The following is a 25,562-nucleotide window of genomic DNA, read 5'->3' as shown; positions in this document are numbered from 1 at the left end:
GTCCAGCGGCTCACTCTGTCCCCAGCAGAGGTGGAGGAGAAATTCAGACCCAACCCTAGATGTGCTCAGTGACACGGGTCCTGTGGGGGCCACACTGAGACCACGCCTTCCAGTCCTGATGCACCAGGGATCTGAAGGACCACTGCAGTCTGGCACGGTAGTGCCATGGGTGCCGTGACTGGGGACTGGGTCTTCTCCCCCACTGAGTAGGCACACCCTGGGGTAGAGCTACATTCACCTGTTCTTTCGTAATCCTACCCCTTGCCCTGTTTGGGATAGAATGTTCCATGGAAACTCCCTTTGTGTGTCCCCTTCTCTTGCTCTGCCCTTGGGCGTGGCCTACCCACGTGTCAGTCTATCTGCTGACAGTGGACATCAGGAAGCTAGACTCAGCCCCCCGAAACCTGACCCCCTGCCTCATTGGAATGGCTTCTCCCCAATAAAAGGGGTCAGCACATTCTCCTCTTGATAGACCCAACCTGATCTTTTCTTCAAATTGGGCATTTCGCCACAGAGCCATGAAAAGATAATTTTGGCTTTACTATAAATTACTGCAAATTCTGAACCTGCTTGGAATGCCTGCCCGTGCCTTGAACTCACCCCTGCCTGGCCCTCTGACCAGATAGCAGCCCTCTCTGAAACTTTAGTGACACCTCATCAATATTGGCCTTCCCTGGCCAGACAACGACCCTCTCTGAGGCCCTAATGGTCCTCATAAATTCTGATGTGGGGGCCAGCAAAAACTGTAAACTACCATTAGTGTGATGCTTGTGAGAGTTCTGTTATCTGTAACCCCCTTTGTGTAACTTTCTGGGCTGTAAAGCTGGGCTGCAGGAAAGCTGGGGACTGTCTTGTTCCTGCCGTTTTGGGAGGGAGAGGCAGCCCGGCCGGTGGAAATAATCAGCTTGCTTTAATTTGATTTTAATTGGAGTCAGTGGTCTTTTCTTGCGTCCTGGTCTAACTCTCTCTCTCTCCACGGACCCCCAAGGTCAGAGGAGCCGTCACAGGACCCAAAGGAAAAGGTCTCTCTGTCTCTGTGTGGTTACTCTGTGCACCCAGTTCACCTGGAGTGACCCTGAGTGTTTCAGTAGCGGAATGTGACAGAGTCCACTGACACAAAGAGCAAACCCTGCCTAGTCCACAGGACTCTGCCTAGAGCAGAGGAAGCCAGAGACCGGAAGGACAACAGGTGCCAGGGAGCGGGGGAGAGCTTGTGTTTAAGGGCACAGGCTTTGGGTCTTGCATGAGGAAGGGTTCCAAGGTTGGTTGCAGGACCAGAGGAGAGTACTTAATATCACTTGGAGCACACTCTGGCGGTTGAGGTGGAAGATTCTAGATTATATGCATTTTGCCACAGATTTTTTAAAAACATTTTTTAACTGTAGGTGGACACAATATCTTTATTTATTTATTTAATTTTTTTATGTGGTGCTGAGGATCAAATCCAGGAGGATCGAACATAGTGCCTCACGCATGCTAGGCAAGTGCTGTACCTCTGAGCCGCGATCCCCAGCCCCAGATTTTTTTATTTTTTAAATTGTTGATAGACCTTTATTTAATTAATTTATTTATTTATATGTAGTGCTGAGAATCGAACCCAGTGCCTCACACAGACCAGGTAAATGTGCTACTGATGAGCCCTAGCCCCAGCCCCTTTGCCACAGATTTTAAAAAACTTGCCCACGTCAATAGCTCTCAGGGATGCGGAGCACTGGGAACTCTCGCGCACTGCTGGTGGGAATGAAATGGTAGGCCACTTTGGAAGACAATCCGGCAATTTCTTACAATGATAGACATATCCTACCATCCAACCCAGGAATTATACACATAGATATTTTACCCAAGTGATTTGAAAACTTATGTTCCCACAAAAACCTCAACCACAATGTTCATTCATAATCAATGAAAACTAAGGAAACAAGACATTGTTCCATAGGCAAGTGAGCTGGCAGTGGCCCTCCATTCCAAGGGTCCCAGTTAGCCAGGAAAGGCATGCCAGCGGCACGGCACCCACGCAGAGCCCCAGGGATTGCGAAGCACCTCACCAAGGGAAGTCAGCCAGCTGGAAATACTACCCAGTGTGTGATTCCATTTGTGTGACATTCTAGAAAGCAAAGCCAGAGACAGGGTAGAGATTCAGACTGCTTGGGATGGAGTCTCTGTGGGAGGTCCCCAGCAGGGAGCTGGGCAGACCTAATCAATGGGCCACTGCAGACGGGGCCTGGGCTCCTCTGTCTAGAAGCAGGGAGAGGCCAGTTCTGTCCTTCTGCTGTGGACCATACTCCAAGCCCTCTTTGCAGAGGTGTTCTGACAGATGGAGGAGGAAGGGAGAGAGGCCGAGCTGCCACGTGCAATCCTCCATGAAACACGCCAGGGGCTGCTGACCCAGCCCTGCCTTGGCACTGGGCCCCAGGCTGCTCCTTCTTGTTCTTTCCCTTCAGGGTACAGGGGATTGAACCCAGGGAATCTCAACCAATGAGCTACCTCCCCAGCCCCCCCTTTTTAAATTTATTTTATTTATTTTTTTAAATATTTTTTATTGTTGTTGTTTATTTTTTATGTGGTGATGGAGATTGAACTCAAGGCCTCATTCATGCAAGGCAGGTGCTTTATCACTGAGCTATCTCCCCAGCCTCTTTTTATTTTTTTTAAACATTTTTAGTTGTAGATGGACACACACCTTTATTTATTTATGTATTTTTATGCAACCCAGGGCCTCCTATGTGCAAGGCAAATGTTCCACCCCTGAGCTACAACCCCAGCCCTTTATTTTTGTCTTGAAAGCCGGCTTGCTAAATTGCCCAGGCTGCCCTTGAACTTGCAATCCTCCTGCCTCAGGCTCCAGAGTTGCTGGCATTATAGGATGTGCCACTGTGCCTGACTACCCAGTCATATTCTTGTTAAAAATAATTAAACCCGGGCTGGGGCTGTGGCTCAGTGGCAGAGCACTTGCCTTGCACACATGAGGCACTGGGTTTGATCCCCAGCACCATATAACAATAAACAAAATAAAGATCTACAACTAAAAAATTGTAAAATGATAATATGTTAAACCTGAATCAGGCTGATCACTGAAGACATTGAAAGCCAGACCTGATTGTAAGTTTAGAAAGAATATCAAATATTAAGAAAGTTGAACTGCACCTCAAAGGTGCCATCAGCAAGGTCCAGAGTAAAGGAACTCTCTAGAACAAAGATCTGCCCTCTGGCAGATGCAATGGTACCTTCCTGTAATCCCAGCTGCTGGGAAGGCGGAGGCAGGAGGATCATGAGTTCAAAGCCAGCCTTGGCAACTTAGGGAGGCCCTAAGCAACTCATGGAGGCCCTGTCCCTAATTAGGATATATTAAAAGGGCTGGGGGTGTGGCTCAGTGGTTAAGTACCCCAGGTTCAATTACTGATACCAAAACAAGTGAGGGGACTGGGGAGTATCTCAGTGTAGAGCACTTGCCTGGCATGTGCAAGGCCCTGGCTTCCATCCTCAATACAAGACAAATTCCCCCCCACCCAAAAGAATCATTAGATGTGATATCTGTAAGGTGGAGCGGGCACCATGGTCTTTGAATGCTGCCATGGGGTGTGACAGGCTAGCTGCGATGCTGGGGGCATCAACCTCTTGGCACTAGTCCTGGCAGAACTGCTGAGGTTGCATCTGAAATCTGGACGGAGCGGGTCAGTCTCTGGCTATGCAGAGCCAGGGTGGGAGTCTCTGTCCCGTTGGGGCACACAGGTCCCTCTCTCTGACTTGAGATACAGCTCTTGCAAAGCAAAACTTAACGCCTTGATGTGGCCATCTCCCCATCACCTAGGAACACATGTTGAGCCACCTTGGTGCCAGGAGAGGGGAGTGACACTGGGCCCAGGTCTCTCTTGGCCTTGGTGGCTGCCATATACCCCAAAATGCCAGGTAGGCTTTGGCCATACCATAAGGGCAAGTTAAGGGTCTACCAGTGCTGGTCTAATCTGAAGCTGGTGTGACCTGGCCTCAAGAGTCAGGAAACCCATGAGGTCCACCTGCACTGGAGCAGGGGACAGGATCTGCCAAGGCCAAGCAGCATTTACAACCTGGAACCAGAGGTTCCTGGAGTGGGATGGAACTAGGTCAGGAAGCTCCCAGCAGGTCCAGCACCCACTGGACTTTCCTACTTGACCCCTCCCACCTCATCCTGATTCCCACTCCTAAATTGCAATCAAGTTTTTTTTTCCTGGTGCTAGGGATTGGACGCAGCGGGTCAATAAGTACATGGCTACCCTAAACCCCAACCCCAGGTTGGCAGCTCTGCCCTAGAAGCACATTTTGCTGCTCTTACCTGGGCTTCAACTGGGATCAGACTCCTTCAAGGTCCAATTTGCAGGCCAGTCAGAGCCATCCCTCTTGGACAACTAGCACATCCAGCAGTGACCCCATGATGGCTGCTTGGCCAGCCAGAAGCAACCTCCAGGCTGTTTCAACCCCCCCACCTGGGAGGACCTGTGAGCCCTCAGGAGGCACCACTCCTTGCTGCTCAGGTACCTCTTGGTGGCAGTGTCTATGGTTAGGGATCAGACATCCCAAGAGGGGAGTTCCACTCCAGAGCAGAGGCTCCATCTCTGGCTTGAGGGGGGTTGAGTGCAGGGCCCAGTCCCCCCTCCCAGGCCGCTGTCCACCTGCCCCCACCCCCCACAGGTGCACAGGAGCAGACCCTCAGTGTACTGTAGCACTTTATTTTTCCTTACTCAATTAAGTGTTGCTGGGGCCTAATGTTCTCACATAACAGTAGAAAACCAAAAATTTTGTCATCTGGTAAAGAATTAAGTACAAAAAACCTTACATAAATTAAAATGAATTTACAGATGTAAATGCAAACCGTTTCCAACTCAAGGCAAGTAATAACCAATGGTGGTCAGGCGGGAGAACATTGGTAAGAACGGAAACTGGGTCCTAAGGCTCGGACTTTCCCACCCTGTTAGACCGGCAAGAAGTGACAGCTGGCCCAGGAACTCTTGCCAGCCCGAGCAATCCTGGAAGTCTGTCAGCCGACACATGAATACCCTGCACAGATCACTGCTGTGGTCTCAGATTCGCTGAGCCACGGACTTCTCCTTTATGCACACTCTCACCTCAGGTACCAGGTGACCGAGCCACATGGACTAAAGGCTTAAATCAAAGATATGCACAGGGCATTAAACATATACCAAGGGAACAGTTAACTTGAATACAAGGTCAAAATCAGCAACGAGTTCTACGTTCCAGTGCTGACATCAGATACAAGCTTCAAGGACAATTTCTTTTCAAAGGCTTATTCCAGTTTCATGAGGCTAGCATGAGGTGTATACATTTGCCAGAGCAAATTTATACTTCAGATTCAGCTCATGCAGCAGGTGCCTGGCACCTGCTCAGTCCATCTAGAAGCATTTGCGGTGGACAATGGAGGGGCCTGACTCGTCATACTCCTGCTTGCTGATCCACATCTGCTGGAAGGTGGACAGTGAGGCCAGGATGGAGCCACCGATCCACACAGAGTACTTGCGCTCAGGGGGCGCGATAATCTGTGGAGGGAAAGGACAACAGTGAGCACCTGGATGTCACACTGCTCCCTACATCCTGGGGCCACACCAAAGCAGCTACCCTTTCCACAAGAGCCCAGCCCGGGTAACCCCACCAGGCCAGGCCTGCACAGGCTAGGTGAACGCCCACCTTGATCTTCATGGTGCTGGGGGCCAGGGCTGTGATCTCCTTCTGCATCCTGTCAGCGATGCCTGGGTACATGGTGGTGCCGCCCGACAGCACGGTGTTGGCATAGAGGTCTTTTCGGATGTCGACGTCACACTTCATGATGGAATTGAAGGTGGTCTCGTGGATGCCGGAAGATTCCATACCTAGGGAACAAAGCTCTCCCTTAGCAGCCTTAAGACTTCCGTGTGGCAAAGCCCTGAACTCTGTGCCCCATCCAGACACCTACCCAGGAAAGAGGGCTGGAAGAGTGCCTCTGGACACCGGAACCGCTCGTTGCCGATGGTGATCACCTGCCCATCGGGCAGCTCGTAGCTCTTCTCCAGGGAGGAGGAGGATGCAGCAGTGGCCATCTCCTGCTCGAAGTCCAGGGCAACGTAGCACAGCTTCTCCTTGATGTCGCGCACGATCTCCCGCTCGGCCGTGGTGGTGAAGCTGTAGCCGCGCTCTGTCAGGATCTTCATGAGGTAGTCTGTCAGGTCCCGGCCAGCCAGGTCCAGACGCAGGATGGCGTGGGGAAGGGCGTAGCCCTCGTAGATGGGCACTGTGTGGGTGACCCCGTCACCAGAGTCCATGACAATGCCAGTGGTGCGTCCAGAGGCGTACAGGGACAGCACAGCCTGGATGGCCACATACATGGCCGGTGTGTTGAAGGTCTCGAACATGATCTGGGGGCAAGGAGCAGCTCGGTCAGAGGCAGGAACCCAAGGCCGCCCCTGCCCACACACTACATGCCGCATGCCACAAATGTGATGTGTGGAAAAAGAACAGAACGCAGGCAGAACACACAAGAAACCTGGAGGCCTCAGGGAGGAAATGCCAGGAGAGGAACAGAAGCCTGGAACAGCAAAGAGACACTTGACCGTCAGGAAATGAGGCTCAACAGAAAATGACTGTGAACAGGGCGCCGGCTGGGCTCTGCCCTACCTGAGTCATCTTCTCTCTGTTGGCCTTGGGGTTCAGGGGGGCCTCCGTCAGCAGCACCGGGTGCTCCTCGGGGGCCACGCGCAGCTCATTGTAGAAGGTATGGTGCCAGATCTTCTCCATGTCGTCCCAATTGGTGACGATGCCGTGCTCGATGGGGTACTTCAGGGTCAGGATGCCACGCTTGCTCTGGGCCTCGTCACCCACGTACGAGTCCTTCTGGCCCATGCCCACCATCACGCCCTGCAAGGGAAGGCGTCAGAAGGCCGTCCTGCCGCGCACAGGGTGCACAAGGGAGGATCCGGGGCCTCGACTCACCTGGTGGCGGGGGCGCCCCACGATGGAGGGGAACACGGCCCGGGGGGCGTCGTCGCCGGCAAAGCCAGCTTTGCACATGCCGGAGCCATTGTCAATGACGAGCGCGGCGATTTCCTCTTCCATGGCGATCTGCTCAGAGATATGACTCATTCAGGGGGACCCTCGCGCTCAGGAACGGCCCCTCCCCAAAGGAGGACAGTCAGCCTTCCGCCCCAGACCCGCAGGGCGGGAGCCGGGGAGCAGCAACCGTCCACAACCGGCGGCGGCGCGGAGGGTCCGCACTGCGCCGCCCCGCCCCGCCCCGCCCGCGGGCGCCGGCCTAGCCCGCGCCTTTGTTCCCGCGGGCGGAGCCGCCGGGGCTCCCGGGCGGCGAGCAGGCTCTCGGAGGAGCGGGAGCGGGAGCGGGGTCGGGGCGCGGGGACGCGGGGCGCGGGGACGCAGGCCGCTTACCGGCGGAGGACAGACGGCGGAGCAGCGAGAGAACGCGGAGCGCGGGCCGGCGGCAGCGAGTGAGACCCAGCGCAGCCTCCCCCGCCGGTACTTAAGCGAGCGCGGGGCGCGCGCGGCCCCAGAACATGTCCATATATGGCGATCTTTCCGAAAGCCGGGCGCCCATTGGCCCGTCCGCCTGGGACACGTGGGGCCCCGGCCCGGCCCGCGCCGCCGCCGCCAACCGCCCCGCCCGCGCCGCCCCCGCGCGCCTGCGACCCTGCGCGGGCCGGGCCGGCCTCCGGGGGTCGCGGGGAGGGCGGTGCGGAGGACCGGCAGGCCCCGCCCCGGGACTGCCGCACCGCGGGGAGGGCCTGATGCGCACCGAAACTGCCGGGTCCCCGGTGGGCCGCGCCCCGAGCTGGGGTGAGTCCGTGCGGCTCCGGGCCCGCGGGGGCCCTTGAGCCCCTGACGCCCCCGCGAGCTTCCCCAGCTGGGTCCGCGGAGGGCCTGAGTCGAGAAGGCCGGCGACCTTGGGGGGTAGTGGGTGGGCGTCCCCAGGCCCGCGGAGCCCGCGCCCGTCGTGGTCGCTGGGAGGGGCCGCCCGTCCTGGCGCAGCACGACCACAGCGGCCCTCCGCTGGAGGAGGGGGCGCCCAGGCCGCAGGTCCCGCGGGCCCGAGACGCGGGCGCCGCCCGGGATTGGGGTCTCGCCACCCCTCTTCCTCGTAGTTGGTGGTGTGGCGGGCGCTTTGTTTCGTTTTGGTCACCTGTGGGCATTCCAGGGAAACGAGGCGAGGAAGGAATCCTGACTTTCTAACTGTCGACCTCCCTCCGTTCCTAGGCAAGACCTGGGGTCGGAACCGGAGGGGGCTTGGGCACAGAGCGTATCGACCCTAGGAACCCAGTCGGGGAACCTGTCACCTTTGGCAGCGCCCTGGCCGCACCTGCCGGCGTATGCCCTTGATTATCCCGGGAGGGGGAGCGGGCCCTGTGGTTTCTGCGGGCTTATTCGTAAGCTTCTGGAATGGTTTCGGGTAGAATTAACCAGCCTGGCGGCAGGGGAGAGCGCTGGGGGAGGAGCCGGCAGTGGCGCGGGGGACTAACTCAAGGTCACCGGGCGCTCGGCCGGACCCGGACAGGTAGGGGGCGGGGTCGGGCTCCCCAGGAAGGTTCCACACTCGCTGTCTCTGGGCCACTTCGGCCCTGCAAGGTCGACTCGTGCCCCCCCACCGCCGCGTACCCGGGACTCGGGTCCAAGCAGAAGCACGGCTCACCGCTGGCCGGAAGACCCTCGATGACCGCCACCATGCCTAGCAGGGAGGCTGCTGAGTGTGCTAACCCTCTAGATTTCCCAGGGGCACCGGGAAGGCTACCAAGTGTGCCCCACCCACGGGAGGACTCGGGGTGGACTTCCAGAAAACCCACCCTGACTCGGGTTGCCGGGCAGAGCCGCGCGCCCGCTGAACCGCGCTGAGGCCTTTCACTGACGGGGACCTAATATGCAGTGTCACACCAGAGCCATGGGGAGTGGGTGGGAGGTAGCCCCAAGTTCGGCCGGGGAGCACCTGCGTGGCATCGGACCCCCGCCTCCTGCCGGACACCTTTGCGCATGTGCTGGCGCGGCTCCCGGTGACCTCTGCCCCGCCACGCCCGCCCTCTGCCCACCTGCGGGCGGCGAGGGGTCGGGCACTGGCCGTTCCCTGCGGGGCCGCCTGCCCCTCCCTTCCTCTCTCCCGGGCGCGCCCCGCAGCGGAGCCCAGGTGTGGCCCAGGTGTGCGGGCGGGGGGGGGGGGCGTGGAGGCGCGGAGGCGCGCCGCGCGGCCATATTTGGCAAAGTCGGCCCGTGCCCCGCCCGTCGCCGGGAGGTCCGCGGCCACCCTGAGTCACCGGGCGGACGTAACGGACGGGGCACCCGACTGCTCCTCGCCTTATTTAGTCAAGCAGGCCTCCCATTGGCCCGCGGGACAAAGGGCGTCGGCGGGGAAGCCGGCGGGGAAGAGTGGGCGGACAGCCCCCAGCCCACCCAGCCCTGCTCGTGCCCGAGACCCTCAGCGGAGCGGGAGCGGGAGGGTCTGCAAGCTGAGTGCCCGCACGGAGCCAGGGAGGGAGGTGCCCTGTGTGCACTGATTTTTTTGTTTTGTATCTGGGCAGAGACCTCGCCCAAGTTCACGCTGGGCCCGTTCTGGACTGTGCTCTGGAAGAGGTGGTGCAGGAATCCCCTACCAAAATGGAGCTGGACCGTCTCTGGGGAGGGGACCTTGTAGATGTGGCAGCCCCTGGCTTCAGTGAGCTGGGAGGCCCCGGGCAGCAATTCCACTTCTGCCAGAAGTGGGTGTGTCTTCCCATTGTGGGGAGGAAGATGGGCTCAGAGAAATGTTGTGATTTATTTTTGTAGTTCAGTGCTGATTTTAGTGGCTTTCATTGTGACCTTGCAGTAACTCATTTCATATTTCACCCATGTGGTGGACGAGAAAGCAGTGGCCCAGGAGGTGGCCTCTCCTTGCCCCAGGGAGTGTGGGACAGCCCAGGCAGGGCCTGCTGCATCGGGGTCCTTCCTTTGTGTTCCTCTGCACCGGCTCAGCTCCTCATCTCCCCGCCTCAGCCTTCAGGGATTCTCCCTGGACTCCAGGCCACCTCCGCCCTACCCGTGCCCCAGCACTCACCAGGTGCTGGCACCTCTAACCACCTCCCAGTTGGCTGGTTTCTTGTTGGGCAGACAGCAGGGAACTTGGTAATGAGATGCCTCCCCCAGCCTTTGCCTCTTGGTGAGTGCCTTTCCTTCTTCCACCCAGTGCAACAGCTCAATAGGGAAGACACTGGAGGAGCTGGGAGACCAAGTGAAGCCTGGCGTTTAAAAGTAAGTCCACTGTTGACTCCCAGCTGTGGCAGTCACGCCATGTTTCTGTAAGATGCCAACATCAGGGGACACTTACTCTGCCTTTGCAACTCTCCTGTAAATCTTAAGTTATTCCTCAATAAAATAAGTTTTTAAAAACCCAGGAAGTTGGCCTTTAATCTGCTCTTAACTGACTTCCAGTTCTTGCAGGCCTTTGCAGCAGACCAAAAGCAACACAATGCTCCTGTTTCCTAAAGCCTTCCCAGGCCCTCTCACGGCGCTAATAGGGACCAGGGCAGTTCTGGAGTGGGCTCTGCCTGTTTGGAACAGTGATCCCAAGGGCTGCTCTGGTGGACAAGGCGAGCTTCCCGTGGCTTGGCTTGGTTGTCAAAAGGGCAAGGCCATGGTCACTCACTTCTGTCCCCTGGGTCCAGCAGGGGCTCCATTCTCCTGCCAGGACTGCCCAGACTGAAGCCCAGAGGGTCCTGCCACTGGAGGTCTCTGCATTCTGGAGGCTGAGAGTTGAGTGGATGTTGTGTGTCTGTCTATCCAGGGCCAGGAGGCATGGGCTGGGCCTCTGTTCCAGCCACCTGTGGAGGCTCTGAGACTGTGCTTAACAGGCTTTTGGCTCAAAGAAGTGAGCCAGACAGGGCACGTCACCTCGTTGGAGGTCTGAGGTTATGGAGGGCTCTGTGGGCACCCCACATGAAGTTTGAGGGCTTCGCCATCTGAGTCCAGGCCTTGGAGGACAGAATACCCATTGGAGTTTATCCAGGGTCCATCTCCACTCCGATGCCACAGGATCCAAGAAGGCCCTAGAAGAGCCCGGGCTGGGAGTCAGGACACCTCGGCTCTGTGAGGGGTCTTCCTGCATGGTAAGAGGCCTGCACAGAGGCCATCAGGTGACCCTGAGAGCCTTCCCCAAGCCTCCAGCCTTGCTGTCCCCAGGCTCTCTGTTCTCAGTGATGAGGGGCACTTAGCACCTCCATGTCAGACCTGAGCCTGGAGCAGGGGTCACACCTCCAGGGTCAGCTGCTGCCCCTAAAGAGGATGTTCACTCCTGGGCCTTGTCTCTCTGCTGGCCTCACAGAGGGCCTCAGTTCCCCTAAGACTCTTCACTCCCCACTTGGTTGCTGCGTGCACTTGGTAAGTCTGTACTACCCAGAATGATTGGGAGGAAGTCACCTTGTCCCCTTCCCAGCCCTCGCCTCCAGAGGCGAGCACTATCCACACGTGATATCGCCACCTCTGCTGGGACCACGACTGCGGGCCACAACACGAGGCCCAGCCTCCAACAGCTGGACCCCACATTCTCCACTTTCAGCACATGATTCACAGCAGAAGCCAGCACGCGCGTGTGCACACACTCACACACACACTCACACACTCACACCCTCTTGCTCCACTTCTCGACTCGCCTTTTCTGTCTGTACCTGCTCCTCTCACAGCAGGCTGGGCCCTGCCACCTATTTCTCCACAATCAGTCTCCCTGTGGGGACTCAGAACCCAGCTCCTCCCTGGCCAGTCACTGCCTCCACACGCCACTGTTCCCTGCTCACTGCCCTCTGGCCCCTGACTACTGCCTGGCAGTTCCCTTTGCCCCTAAGCCCTTCCCATTCACTCCCTCCTCCCTACAGGCCCTGTACCATCCCACGGTGCTTCTGTGTCCCCACTTCTTCCCGCAGTACTTCTTGGGGGCACAGCAGTCCTGTCCTTGATGAAACTGGGGTCTGTACCCAGAACAGTGCCAATATGTGGGTGAGAAGCCCAGGTGGAGGCTGATGAAGAGGAAGTCAGGCAGAGGGGCTGGGGAGACAAGGGAGTAGGGTGGGGCAGGTTCAGCAGAACCCTTCCTGACCCCTGGCTACACGGGGAGGGTGTGGTTCTTGAGCTGGAAGAGGAGTCCCAGGCTTGACTCTTCCCAGGGACCCTCTTCCTGGCCGCAGAGGTTCTGCGCAGCCAGTCACACAGGCAGGCTGGGGAACAGTGCCTTGCCCTGGATTGCAGGGGACATGGGTGGAGGGATGCAGGAGGCTCACAGTTGACCTTTTTGACATCCTACTCTGGCATGGGCTACATGGAGCTCTCCCAAGGAGACAGCAAAGCTAGACTAGGCATCCCACACCTGCTAGGATGCCTAGCACCAGGCTGAGCAAAACAAGGAAGAGTGCTGCTCTGGATGCCCTGTATCCACTGGCCACCAGCCCAAGGGTTGCCGCTGATGGGCACAGTGTTGGGAGGTGGGGGCCAGGCTGAGGTCACTCAGAGCGCACTGGCCTGGGCTGCCCCTTCCCCTGTCCCAGCACAGATCTAACCCGCTTGGAAACCTCAAGGGATGTGGCCAGGCGGGCCCTGCGGGCAGGGGTGGACAGTATTGCTCTCAGCCCCAGAGGGTCTGGCCTGCATGATGCAGATAGAGGCCTGGGTGAGCCCTCCGTGTGCCTGTAGCCGAGGCTGCACTCGGTAACATACTGGGACTATGCGGGGTTTGCGGGGCAACACGGGCGGCATGTGTTCGTGGGCTGCCCCACTAGCGGGATCTTGGTCCTCCACGCTCAAGCTCTCAGCTGCTCCCTTTGAGGTCACCTGGGGAAACAGCTGATCCCGGAGGACTTGGTGGATACCACCAGCAAAATCCATGGGCGGCGGGGATTGTGCGGTAGAAAAGGCGCAAACTGGGGCCCTGAGGCCTGGCGCCCCCTGGGGGCCACCGCTGCTGCAGCCCGCTGCCCTGGCCTTCGTCCCCTTGGCTGTCGGCCAGACAAGGTGCGGGCGAGCGCGGCCGGGGCTCGGGACATCTGCTCGAGCTTCACCTCTGCTTCCTGGGATCAGGCACCTGGGACCTGTCGGCGGCCAGTGGGCACAGGGCTCGCGGGCACTCTGCCCACAGCTCTCCCGTCGGGCACAGACTGGGAGTTGAGATGCTTCCCAGAGCACGAGATTGCAGCCAGGGGCCAGCAGATGGCGCCCCCGCCATGGGCCCTGAGGAGGACCCAGCTGGGCCTGGCGGGTGTCATTCCCAGGTGGGCCGCCAGGCGGGTCCCGCCATCGCCGCGGGGCAGCCAGGCCAGGAGCAGGGACCCCGCGGCCACTGGCATGGCTCGGGCGGGACTGCGCTCCTGGCTGGCCGCTGAGTCGCCACCCGTCGCCCGAGTGACCGAGGCAAAGTTGCAGGGGGAGCGGCAGGCAGCGGCCGTGACCTCAGCCAGTGCTGACGCGCGAGAAGGAGGGGCCCGGGTCAGCCCGCGTCCACTTGGACTCAGTGCCGGGCAGGGCCAGCCCACCCGAGGTCCCGAGCGCCAACAGAGGAGCTCCAGGGCGTGGCGGCCAGCCCCGGGCCTGGTGTGTGTGTGGCTGGCACAGGGGGGCTCGGCCTTAGGGGGCACCACGGGGTCATTTAGGCCGCTCTGCCCTCCAGCAGAGGGCCCCTGATGACCACCATTTCCGGTGGCACAGCAGGGAAAGGTGGACTGGAGGGGCGGGGCTCAGGGCGCTCAGCTCCCACCCGACCCAGCTGTTGGGTTTTCTTCTCCCCCTTTGTCTTTTTGGGGGAAGGCTTTCCCCTTGACCTCTAGCCTTCTGGTGGAATTTTTCATTTCATTTATTATAGTTTTAACCTTATTGTTTGGAAATAATTCCAGACTTATCTGGTTTTAAACCTTTTGCAACACTTAATCATTCTCTTTGTCTCTGTTTCTGAGCCATAAGGGAGTAGGCTGCAGGCAGGACGCCCTTAGCAGTTCAGTCCTCCCTAACAAGGCATTATGCCATCTAAATAACGGCACAGGCATCAAAGTCAGGCATCGAAGTCAGTCCAGCAGGGCTCCCTCTGCAGCCTGTGCTTCAGTGACAGCCTTATCCCTGCAATGTAGCCTTTTCTCCAGGATCATGTATTGCATTTTATTGTCATAAACTCTCATGTTTTTAATTCCCAAGGCCTCAGTGTTCTCTGGACTGTTTATGGCATTAACTGTAGGTGATGAGACTTTCTTGGAAAGCAGACCAGTGCACACATGTGGGGCTGAGAAACGAGGCACATACCTTGGGCACCATGACAGATCATGACAGTGACCAGGCTCAGGACCTTTGTCACCCTTTTCCAGTGAATGGTTCATGTCTGTCTTGTCCCAGAAGTCAGAGGCAGGGCTGATTCCCTCGTGAATCCTCAGCCGGTTTCTGGCACACAGCAGGTGCTTGCTAAGTGCCAGTCGGTCTGAGATGGGAGTCTGTCTCTTGTGGGTGAGCTGAGCCTCTGTAAATGGAGGAGGCACTCTGTGTCTGGCCATATCTGTGTCTGTGTGAGCGTGCCTGTGTGTGTGCTCATGTGTGCAGATGCACAGGGGGCTGCACTGCCCAGGCACAGCTTTGAGCTCGTGGCTGTGCACAGTGGGTGTAGACACACCTGTGCTGTGCACTTCTGTGTCTGTGACAGACACCTGATGGGGAGGAACAACCATGTTCCTCTGGCTGGGGACCTGGTCCTCACTCATGCCTCATGCAGCCAGGGGCTTATGCTTACTACCCCTGTGAATGTCCCCTCCCGCCCCGTAACATACACAGGTCCTAGGGTTGCACTGAAGGGTCACCCAGTGACATGGGTGGCTGGGCTCGCTGAGACACCCGCAGTCCTTCCCTTGTGCTCCCTCTGGAGACCCTTAGCCTTGCTGGGGCCTCAGGTTTCTAGCAGAACCCAGAGGCCTCTGGTCTCCCCTCCCCATTTCTTGACCTCTGCAGGGGCTCTTCCCCATGGCAACCTCGTGGTTTCACAGGAGACTGCAAAGTTTTTGCTTGAAGCGGGGCGGCAGTAACAGATCCTGGAGTAGCTTCTGTGAGCTATGCTGGGGTGGAGACCAGGGCCTTGGGCTCTACCACTGAACTACGCCCTGCAAAGCAGCTCTTTCCTTGAGCCGCCCTGCCAGGGGGTGTGGGGTGGAGGGGAGGATGTGCACACTGCCCGGTGGGTGTGCAGCTTGGGAGTCTTGGGAGCCCCTCCCCATATTCTTCATTCCCACACAGACCCCCCTGCCGAGCAAACCTGTCACTCTAAACCAGGCCTTCAGCCTCAGTAAACCTACCCAGGCCAGAGTCAGAGAAGCCCGGCCCGTGCTGGCCCTGTAAGTAGAACTGCGGGTGCAGAGAGCTCAGCCATGAAAAAAACATGAGGCCACAAGCAAGCGGCTGCTTCAGGAGCAGCACTGGAGCCAGCTCTGGGCTCCTGCCAAGCCAGACCCCGGCGGCAGGGAAGAGGTGACAGGACCCAGGGGTGAAGAAGTCAGAGCCTGGGGACAGAAGGCCAAGGGGATGCCAAAGGTCCAGCCGGGGCTGACCATGGGACAGGGCAGAGAGGCCGACCAGAGCAGCGGAGGTGGGGCCTGGGAAGTGGGTGGAGAGCTGGGCTCTCCCTGGTCCCTGCAGGGAGGGCACTGGGGCTGTGAGAGGCCACCCTCAGCAAAAAGCTCCTGGCCGCACTTCCCAGCTTCCGGGGCTCCAGGCCAGCGGAGGGCACGGCCCCTTCCCTGCTCACACCCACAGCATCAGCGCTGCCCGGGCACCCAGCCTGGGGCACGTGCTGGTCGTCATGGCTTCAGGCAGCCTGCTGGCAGGTGCCCAGGCCGGGCTCTGGTTGTGTAGGCTGGCAGTCCGGATGAGGTGGTGAGTGTCTGTCCTCTGCTGGTCCCAGGGAGGCGAGGAGAAGGGAGACCCTAGAGTGACAGGGCAGCTCACCTCCCAGCATCCTGGGTGGGCACCAGAGGCCTGGGGACAGCAAAGCTCTCTGCTCCTAGCCAGCTGGACCCTCACTGAGGGGCAGGGCTGAGGCTCAGGCCTGGCCTTGTCTGCCAGGGGATCCGACAGCTGAAGCGGTCCCTACCTTCTGGCCCAGCGCAGTCAGGAGGGTCCATTGACCACATGCACCCACCACCAGCTGCTCACTGTAGTAGGGGGTTGGGGTGCCACCCACCCAAATGACCTCCTAGCACCCATCAGGGAGAGGTGCCCCTCCCTCAAGTCAGACATTTAAGATGGGACATCAGGTGGCCTGACCTTCCGTGTCCAGGCTCAGTGCACCAGCCACATGTGGCCACACACTTGGGCCACTGTCTTCCTTCTGGGCTTAGAGGTAGGTGGTGCCGGTGAACGGGGTTCCCAAATGCCAGTGAATTTGGACATCCCCAGAGCCCAGCCAGGACAGGCCTCAGGGCAGACACATTTGTGCGCTCCTGGTGGGGGTGCTATGAAGGCAAGCCGGAGGACCCAGGCCAGGCCTGCTCTGGGCTCCTGAGTGCAGGGTACATCTGGGCTGTGACTGGCACCCTATACAGAGGTGCCCTTGAGGGCTGGGGTTGTGGCTCAGTGGTAGAGCACTCGCTTTGCACATGCGAGGCCCTGGGTTCAATGCTCAGCACCACATAAGAAATAAAATAAAGGTATTGTGCCCATCTACAACTAAAAAAAAAAAAAAAAAAAAAAAAAAAAAAAAATATATATATATATATATATATATATATATATATATTTTTTTTTTTTTTTTTAAAGAGGTGCCCTTGAGCAGCACTGAGGGGGTTCTAAGGCTGGGGTCCACAGCAGCATCTCCAGGGGCTGAACCGGATTAGCAGGTGACAGCTAGGCCCAGCCCCCACCTCGAGGCATCTCGACACACAGAGACATGCATGTCCAACGCTGCATCTTTCTGCAGAGGCTCAGCCCACTGCACAAGAAACAGACCCCCATGTTGAACAGTCTCAGGCACACTGCTGCGTGTGGGCACTAGTGTGTGCCCGAAACCTTGCTGGGACCCAGAAGCAAGCTCTCCCCTATCTAGGAGCTGACCAGAGCCTTGGGGCTGGGTGAAGGCTGGTGTGGAGGACCTGGCGAACTGCCTCCCTCTACGGAAGTGCCCCTCCCCTGGGTCCCAGGGTCCCCTTGGCTAGCACACCTGGATCTGTGCCAATAGCCCCACCCCTTCTGAAGCTGTGGGCCACATAACGGAGGAGCTACTGCCGCTTCTGGCCCTGCCATCCAGAGGCTGCCCAGAGCCGAGCTGCTTAGTGCCTGGCCACTGGGCTTCCCCCCCCCCCCCCCCCCCGATGCTCGAGGGCCTGCCAGCGCCTGTCAGTGCCGATGAGGCCTTCCTGTCCATCAGGAGGACGGGGCATCCCAGTTCCCTTTGCACCTGGCTGAGGCCAGGGACTTTGGAGGAGCAGCCAGTGTCCACACCTGGAGGACACAGTGGACATGGCTTCCCCACGCCACACACACACGGACCAAGCTGTACCCTTGGGACCTGAGGGGAGGCTGGGGTGTGGGCATCGTTGGGGGGATGCCTGGCCACACAGCCAGGGCCTCACGATACCTGTGGCCCAGGGGTGGCCAAGTTGGCCTGCAGGGAGGGTGCAGACAGCCAGGGTTTGCACGTGACCGTCCCTCCGTGAACCACCCCTGACGCCCTAACAGTGGACTGCTGTGCCTGGCTGCCCTGTGTGGAGCCACAATGAGGGCCAGGAGGACAGTGGAGGGAGGGACTGGGCACCGTGGCTGGAAGTCCTCACCACCCTGTTCCTGGTCCCCAGGGAGACCTGAGGGTCACACGCTGTCATAAGCAAGAGGACACCAGGTCTGGACCCGGCCCAGGGTGGGCAGCTCCGGTTTCCTTCCTTGGCACCTGGCCCTTGAGGCAGGTGCAGGAGACAGGCATGGCTGAGCAGGGCCAGCCCGTGGGTCCCCCACTGGCCAGACACCAAGGGAACAGAGTCTCTAAAGACCCGTCAGGCCAGTCACCCTGGTGATTCAAGTGGCAGTTACAGGGTCCCCAAGGCCACCCTGCAGGTCTGTTGAAGGCCACATGAGGAGGGAGGGGAGCACCCTCATGGCTCCAAGACTTGCCCAGGGCACTTGGAAGCCACACAGGCCGGGGCCGCTGACCACAGGACAAGGGAGCTCCTGCTTGAACACTCCTCCCTAAGGGTGACTGGCCTCCCCTGGTGCGGGCTGCTCTTCCCGAGCCAGGCCTTCCACGGGGGCCAGTGCGCCTGTGCTGGCCCTGCCACTGGCACTAACACCCCTCCTGCCGCTTCCAGGCCACCCAAAGGGAGAGCCGGGCCCCAGGACTGCAGGCTGGGGTGCGAGCAGGGCAGCCCAGGACGCGCTGCAGGCTACTGGGTGGGGAGCCTGCCTGGTGGGGCTCTGGGCTCCTGGCAGCAAGAGTCAGAGGAGCAGTAACTGGATCCTGCCGCGGATCTGGTGGCCCTGCGGCGGGGGCTGCGATCGGGTTGCGCCTGTGCCGTGGGCTTCCACTGGTGCTTTTTCTGCTTTGGGAAGGAGCTGCGTGGCTGGGAGCACTCGCTGTGAGTCTGAGGGGCCTTGAGGTGGCAGCAGGAAGGTGAGAGGCCAAGAGGTATGGGCATAGGGCCCTAGACTTGGGCCCTAGCAGCCGTGGGAGGAGATAAGGTTGGGGAGCCTGTGTCCAGTCCTGCCGGGCACCCTGCTCCAGCCCCCGTGTCAGTCAGGAAAGGCTGCAGTCCAAGCTGGGGTAATGAACCGCCACTAAGCCGGCACGTTCCTGATCCGTCCTCCCCACCCGCCCTCTGCTGCCCACTGGCCACGTAAGAGCTGCCTGGGTGGCCGAGCCACTGATCAGACAGTGCTGCAGCAGGTAGTGGGGTCCATGACGACAGCAGGCCCTGGGGGCCGAAGGCCAGTGGAGCAGAGCTGGGCCTCTGGGAAGCCCCAGGACCCGTGAGCACTCAGAGAGAGCTTCCCCAGCCTGCGAGGCCTGGCCAGCCTGGAAGATGCCCACCAACGGCCTGCACCAGGTGCTCAAGATCCAGTTTGGCCTGGTCAACGATACTGACCGCTACCTGACAGCAGAGAACTTTGGCTTCAAGGTCAATGCCTCGGCACCCAGCCTCAAGAGGAAGCAGATGTGGGTGCTGGAGCCCGACCCGGGGCAGGGCACGGCCGTGCTGTTCCGCAGCAGCCACCTGGGCCGCTACCTGTCAGCAGAAGAGGACGGGCGCGTGGGCTGTGGAGCAGAGCGGCCGGGCCCTGACTGTCGCTTCCTGGTGTTGCCCCAGCCGGATGGGCGCTGGGTGCTCCAGTCAGAGCCACATGGCCGCTTCTTCGGAGGCACTGAGGACCAGCTGTCCTGCTTTGCCACAACCATCTCCACGGCTGAGCTGTGGACTGTGCACCTGGCCATCCACCCACAGGCCCACCTGCTGAGCGTGAGCCGTAGGCGCTATGTGCACCTGTGCCCGCAGGAGGACGAGATGGCAGCGGACGGCGACATGCCCTGGGGGGTGGAGGCGCTGCTCACCCTCATCTTCCAGAGCCGGCGGTACTGCCTCAAGTCCAGTGACAGCCGCTACCTGCGCAGCGACGGCCGCCTGGTCAGGGAGCCTGAGGCCCATGCCTGCTACACACTGGAGTTCAAGGCGGGCAAGCTGGCCTTCAAGGACTGTGATGGCCGCTACCTGGCACCCACGGGGCCTGCTGGCACGCTGAAGGCTGGACGCAACACGCGGCCCAGCAAGGATGAGCTCTTTGACCTGGAGGAGAGTCACCCGCAAGTGGTGCTGGTAGCCGCCAACCACCGCTACGTCTCTGTGCGGCAAGGTAGGCACAGCGGCTGGCCGCCCAGTGCGTGTCTGCTGGGCTCCTGTGTGTCTGGTGGACAGTGGCATATGGTGAGGCAGTGGGCCTAGGGCTAACAAGCAGCCCTTTATCCCCGGCAGCCGGAGACTGTCTTAGCTGTCGGGCAGCTGCTGATTCCAAGATTAGAGAGGTGTGGGCAGGGGGTGGGCCGTGCCCAGCCTGGGGCCGTGAGGATGGGTGGACAGGAGGCCACGGAGGCCCTGCCACTTCCCTTCTGCCCATCATCCCACTGTCTGAACTTTGAAGGAAACTGGGGAGGGGCCAGGGCAGGGCAAGAAGACAGCACAGTGAAGAGGGGTCAGCACCTCCGCAGGCCTGGCCAGGGGGAGCCTCAGCAGCCCCAGGAATGAGGTTCTGGTCACCTTCAGTGCTAGTGGGTACTGGGGCACACTGCCATGCCCCAGGCCTGGCTCCTTGGTGGGACAGCCCATCTCCGCTCCAGTGGCTCTCCCCATTTCCCAGCCTCTGGTCACCTATCTCATGTGACACCCCCTAGCAGCCTGTGGGGTGAACACAGCAGTCCCCACTTCCTGCGAGGAAGCTAAGGGTCTCCGAATGGTACCATGCTGCTGAGAGCAAGGCCCTGGCCCGGGCCAGCCACCGCCGTTGCTCCAATGTGGGCTCCTGCTCCACGCACCCCCGAGTGGCCGGGCATGCCCAGATCTGCGGCTCTGAGTCAGGACAGGAGGTGAGACAGGGAGAGCTGCTTCTACCCACTCAGGTCCTTCCAGGCCAGCACTCCCCAGGCAAGGGCAGCTACCGTGTGCCCATCGAGTCCCTACCCTGTGGATGTCAGCCTCCCTGGGCACCTGCCTTACCTTAGGGCTTTGGGCACAGGCTGCCTGGCCCGGATGGCAGAAGTAAGCCATGCCCAGGGGGCCGGGGCCGCACTCAGAGCCCTCAGGCCAGTGAGAACATCGATGGTCATTAGAGGCGCCTGGTCCTGGCATGTGGCCGGGTGGACACACAGTGATGGTCCTTCCTTCCTGCCTGTCCTTCATCGAGGCCCAGATGCTTGAGGCCTTAATCAGCAATGTGAGTTACCTGGGGGCCCGGTGGAGGGGCGTCCTGTGGAGCCAACGGAGGTGCTAGGCACCAAGTGCTTGTGAGTGACGCTTGTGAAAGAGGCTCATGGGGGGTGACAACACTGGCTGATATTGATAGCATGGTATGGGGGTGGCAGTGATGTTGATGACAGTGTGGAGAAGATATGGAAGCTTGGTGAATGTGGAGGTGATGGTAGAGAGACAGCAGAGGTGGAGGTGTTGATGGTGATGATCATATGGAGGGATGGTGGAGGTGGAGTTGGTGATGGTGGAGGTGCAGGTGAAATTGTGATGCTGGAGGAACGGTGGAGGTGATGGAGTGGTGGTGGTGGTGGAGGTGATGGTGACGGTGGAGGTGATGGAGTGGTGGTGGAGGTGATGGTGACGGTGGAGGTGATGGAGTGGTGGTGATGGTGACGGTGGAGGTGATGGAGTGGTGGTAGAGGTGATGGTGACGGTGGAGGTGATGGAGTGGTGGTGATGGTGACGGTGGAGGTGATGGAGTGGTGGTGATGGTGACGGTGGAGGTGATGGAGTGGTGGTGGTGGTGGAGGTGACGGTGGAGGTGATGGAGTGGTGGTGATGGTGACGGTGGAGGTGATGGTGACGGTGGAGGAGGTTCAGTGATGGTGGCCACGTGGGTCATGTTTCACCACCTGGATCTGACTGCCGTTTGAGGGGATCCCCTACCAAGGACCACCACCTGCTTCCCTCGCACCTTGGGAATGGGAGGTAGGTACCTTGCAGTAAGGCTGAGGCTACCTGGCCTGGCCTGCAGAGGCGTCAGATGGACTTGGGCAGCCGGTGGTGGGAGGAAGCAGGCTGCGGGGAAGGAGAGGCCTGGGGAACGGGTGCCTCGACTTCCAGGCAGGGCAGCGGTGAGCTCTGCCCCATCTCCTGTCAGTTATGTCCTGGAGTGGCGGCAGAGCAGGGCCATGGCCAGGCAGATCCCTGGGCTGTCTCCGCGCCCTGGAGGGGTGTGAGCGCACCCAGTGTGCTCTTCTCTCTTCTGATGATTTCCCTTCCCTCCTCCATCAGCCTGCCAGCCAGTCTGTCTGCCCTCTCTGGTATGGCAGTGCTGGTGGGTAGCACGGCAGGAAGACCAGACTGCCTGGTGTCAGAAAGACATGATTGTCACGTGTAAGTGGAGTCCAGAGGCCTCAGGGAAGGTGCGATTCCTGGAAGGGCACCATGGTCAGTTCTGTGGTACCACCGAGGGCCTTTGTTTTTACCTCCTTGTCAAACCACTCTCCTGACTCAATGCTGACTTTATGTTCACAAAATAGCTGCTGCAACTCCAGGCCTCACATCCAGACAAGACAAAATCCTGAGAAAAAAGCATCACTGGCCCTTCTTGTTTTCTTAGGAGTAAAATATCTCCCCTAAATCCTAGCAGATACCCCATGTACATTCATTGGTCAGGACTGAACACTGCTTGGCTCAACAATCCCCCCCGAGTAGGGTAAGACCAACATCAGCCATACCAACTTGAACGCTGTGTCCCTCCCACTGTGAGGTCAGCTTCCGAGAAGCAGGTGACTGTGTGTCCAGAAAGATGTCGGACAGCATCCTGCCTAAGTGTGGTGTGTGGAGTGATGTGGGACACACCGGTATTCCTGGCCTGGGAGACAGCCGCAGTGGGCCACTCGACCTGCTGGCCAGTCCTTTGACCTGGCTTCTTTCTCAGTCCCCACAGGAAGGCCAGTTGTCACCGTCTCCCACAGTGGCTCACACCTCTCACTAGCTATCCTCGTCCTCTGCTCTCCAAGCCCAGGCATATGAGGACAAGGGCCATGTTTGGCTCACAGTCAGTCACAGGCCAGGGGAAGCTCAGGGACAGAGGTGCTGCCCATTCAGTTCAGTATTTGTGGCTGGGATGAGGGAGCTGGTGGTGGTGGGGACAGTGGCAAAGATGCTAGGCCCCTTCTAATTGCTTCTCTGCACCAGAGCTGTGACCTGAGTGTGAGTAGCACCTGGCCTAGGGATGGCCTTTGGACACCAGTGAAGGGAGCAGACCCAGGCTCTCCCCTAGGGGTTGCTGCTTGATGTCCTTCCTCCCAGGGGCCGGACTGGGTAGGGCTCTGTCCACTACTCCTCCCATTCCCCAGCTGCCCACACTGGAACCCCTGGGCCTCATGGGGTCTGCAGCCTGTCATACCACTGAGTGCCCAGTCGCCATGGAAACTGGGATGCAGTATTCGGGAGGGAGCTGGAGATGCCATGGGTGGGCAGACCCCAGGGAGGCTCCAGGCCTGTGGCTGTTGCCAGCCCAGAGAGAATACCCCCTTCCATCCCCTTCTGGGAACCCCAGCAGAGCCCTGGGCAGCCTTGACCTCTAGGGCTCTGGGAGACCAAGCATATGTGCCTATGGGGGACTTCCTGGTCCCTAGGCATTGGAAGTGACCTGGGTCCATACATGGGGTAGGGCAAAAACCCAGCTGTGCCCACCTGGCAGCTTAGAAATGAGCTATAAATAGAAGCTGGTCTAAGTCCTGGGTCAAGAGAGCGGGAGCAAGCAGATTACCCACTGATTAGCGGAGTGGGAGATTTGCCGGCACGGAAGGAGCTCTCTTCCTTGGGAAGAGCTAGGGGCCCTGTGTGGGAGCAGCCCGGGCCTCATGGTCCTGGCAGGCGATTTCCAGATCTTCCCAAATCCAGAGGTTCTAGATGAGACTCTCTGGCTTTGGGGGTGCCCCAGCATGCCTCTTCAACCCCCTGCCCCCAGCAGAGTTGTGAGGGACTTCCCCATCTCCTCCCTCTAGGGGTCAACGTCTCAGCCAATCAGGATGAAGAGCTAGACCACGAGACCTTCTTGATGCAAATTGACCAGGACACAAAGAAGTGTACCTTCTATTCCAGCACTGGAGGTTACTGGACCTTGGTCACCCATGGGGGCATTCAGGCCACAGCCACACAAGTGTGAGTGTCCCCTATCCCCGTCACACCGTCACCTCCACCACACTGCACCAACCATCATTGCTACCTCAACCCTGAGGACCACTGTTGGAGCCCAGTCAGGGAAGAGCGCCTTCTGGATGGGGCAGCTCTTAATGTGGTGTCAGTGGAGGGCCCTTGAACCTGAGGAAGAAGGGGAGGCCTGCACCCCCATTTCTTGCCACTGAGGAGACCTTGCCCTGTTCCCTTCAGTTCTGCCAGTACCATGTTTGAGGTGGAGTGGCGTGGCCGGCGGGTGGCACTCAAAGCCAGCAACGGGCGCTATGTGTGCATGAAGAAGAACGGGCAGTTGGCAGCCATCAGTGACTTTGTGGGTGAGCATTCCTGCCTCCTAGGTGCTGGGGGCAGGCTCTCCACCCAGGCCGGTGCCTGCACACAGGCCCTCCCCTCTCAGGGGAGCTGCTGCTGCCAGGGCAAGTCATCCTAATCTGGGTAATCCACCAGGGGACAGTTAGCTCCCAGAGGGTCTGGTTTTCTCCATCGCACCTTTGGGAACCCTGGGAACCTCCTCGACTCCTTGCACAATTGGAGACTCCTAGATTCCACGGCATTAGGCACCTTGCCAAGGCTGCGCACCAGGCAATGGCAGATCTGGGCAGGACTGTGCCTGGACAGGGAAGGGGCTGGGAGGGCGGCTCCACAGCGCCCTCTCCTGCAGGCGAGGACGAGGAGTTCATCCTCAAGCTCATCAACCGGCCCATCCTGGTGCTGCGCGGCCTGGACGGCTTCGTCTGCCACCGCCGAGGCTCCAACCAGTTGGACACCAACCGCTCTGTCTACGACGTCTTCCACCTGAGCTTCAGCGATGGCGCCTATCAGATCCGAGGTGCGCAGGAGTGAGTGGGGCACACACCGGGGTCGCGGGCGCACAGGCACGGGGGGCGCGTGGGGGGTGGACCACGCCGACGCTCCGTCCCCGCCCCAGGCCGCGGCGGCGGGTTCTGGTACACGGGCAGCCACGGCAGCGTGTGCAGCGACGGCGAGAGCGCCGAGGACTTTCTCTTCGAGTTCCGCGAGCGCGGCCGCCTGGCCATTCGTGCGCGCAGCGGCAAGTACCTGCGCGGCGGCGCCTCGGGGCTGCTCCGCGCAGACGCCGACGTGCCCTCCGCGGTCGCGCTCTGGGAGTACTGAGGACCCGCGGGCGCGTGTTCTAAGCCGCCGGCCTGACAACTGCTGTGAGCTCCGGGTGCCCCCTGGGGGGTCAGAAGGGTTGCGGGGCAGGGTCGCTGGCCCACGTTGCCGAGCAGTACTGGCGCTTTTGTCCCTGGCCCGCTGCAGTCCCTCCCTGCATCCTCTGTCCAGGGACAACTTCCTGCAGTGGGCCACTCACCCTTCTCTCCCCCATCCATCTCAGGGAAAGGGCCATGGCTGGGAATCCAGAGAGAGCCCCATGACCTGGACAGCCACCACCCTGGGCCTCCTCTGGTTTCCGCACCTGCCCCAGGTGCCACCATGTCTAGGCACACAGATCCTCCTTCAGGAGACACCCCAAACCCCTGCAGCTGACCCAGGCAGTCCCTGCCCTTCTCTGGGGCCTGGAGGGTCCTCCAATGAGTCCATTGCCCAAGGACAGGTGATGCCCAAGGAGGGGTAGGAGTCTGGGCCGAGGAGAGGGCCCCTGGGAGCCGGGTGCACAGGCTCTGGGAAGTGAGGACATGCAGGCCAAAGAGGAAGGAACCAAGCAGAGTC

General features: G+C 59.5%; 2 protein-coding genes across 4 annotated transcripts; one reads left to right on the top strand and one right to left on the bottom strand.

The window, feature by feature from the left end:
* Window positions 1-4,688: 4,688 nt before the first annotated feature.
* Window positions 4,689-7,509, bottom strand: Actg1 (actin gamma 1). 3 transcript variants are annotated; one of them, XM_077110489.1, is made up of 6 exons: window positions 7,405-7,509; window positions 6,955-7,083; window positions 6,640-6,879; window positions 5,942-6,380; window positions 5,677-5,858; window positions 4,689-5,528 (listed from the first exon to the last, which is right to left on the bottom strand). In XM_077110489.1, the coding sequence occupies exons 2-6, from the start codon at window positions 7,075-7,077 to the stop codon at window positions 5,385-5,387; spliced, it is 1,128 nt and encodes a 375-aa protein (XP_076966604.1). In that variant the 5' UTR covers window positions 7,078-7,083; window positions 7,405-7,509; the 3' UTR covers window positions 4,689-5,384. The 3 variants fall into 3 exon arrangements, with proteins under 3 accessions (XP_076966604.1, XP_076966602.1, XP_076966603.1); XM_077110487.1 differs by lacking the exons at window positions 6,640-6,879; window positions 6,955-7,083; window positions 7,405-7,509 and adding an exon at window positions 6,509-6,550; XM_077110488.1 differs by lacking the exons at window positions 6,640-6,879; window positions 6,955-7,083; window positions 7,405-7,509 and adding an exon at window positions 6,502-6,536.
* Window positions 7,510-19,007: 11,498 nt separating this feature from the next.
* Fscn2 (fascin actin-bundling protein 2, retinal) lies at window positions 19,008-25,128 on the top strand. Its single transcript, XM_077110486.1, has 5 exons — window positions 19,008-19,833; window positions 23,681-23,837; window positions 24,066-24,187; window positions 24,532-24,699; window positions 24,799-25,128. The coding sequence occupies exons 1-5, from the start codon at window positions 19,008-19,010 to the stop codon at window positions 25,002-25,004; spliced, it is 1,479 nt and encodes a 492-aa protein (XP_076966601.1). The 3' UTR covers window positions 25,005-25,128.
* The last annotated feature ends 434 nt before the right edge of the window (window positions 25,129-25,562 follow it).

Source organism: Callospermophilus lateralis, chromosome 11, assembly GCF_048772815.1.
Source record: "Callospermophilus lateralis isolate mCalLat2 chromosome 11, mCalLat2.hap1, whole genome shotgun sequence".
In the NCBI taxonomy this organism is placed as follows: Eukaryota; Metazoa; Chordata; class Mammalia; order Rodentia; family Sciuridae; genus Callospermophilus; species Callospermophilus lateralis.
The sequence above is the reverse complement of the archived record's forward strand: the minus strand, read 5'-3'. Positions and strand labels throughout refer to the sequence as shown.

Coding starts and splice junctions, on each gene's coding strand:
- Actg1 (XM_077110489.1), bottom strand. CDS start 7,077: ATGGAAGAGGAAATCGCCGCGCTCGTCATTGACAATGGCTCCGGCATG. Junction 6,880..6,954: donor TGGGGCGCCCCCGCCACCAG/GTGAGTCGAGGC, acceptor CTTCCCTTGCAG/GGCGTGATGGTGGGCATGGG. Junction 5,529..5,676: donor CCAGCACCATGAAGATCAAG/GTGGGCGTTCAC, acceptor TTCCCTCCACAG/ATTATCGCGCCCCCTGAGCG.
- Fscn2 (XM_077110486.1), top strand. CDS start 19,008: ATGCCCACCAACGGCCTGCACCAGGTGCTCAAGATCCAGTTTGGCCTG. Junction 23,838..24,065: donor CAGGCCACAGCCACACAAGT/GTGAGTGTCCCC, acceptor TGTTCCCTTCAG/TTCTGCCAGTACCATGTTTG. Junction 24,700..24,798: donor TGGCGCCTATCAGATCCGAG/GTGCGCAGGAGT, acceptor TCCCCGCCCCAG/GCCGCGGCGGCGGGTTCTGG.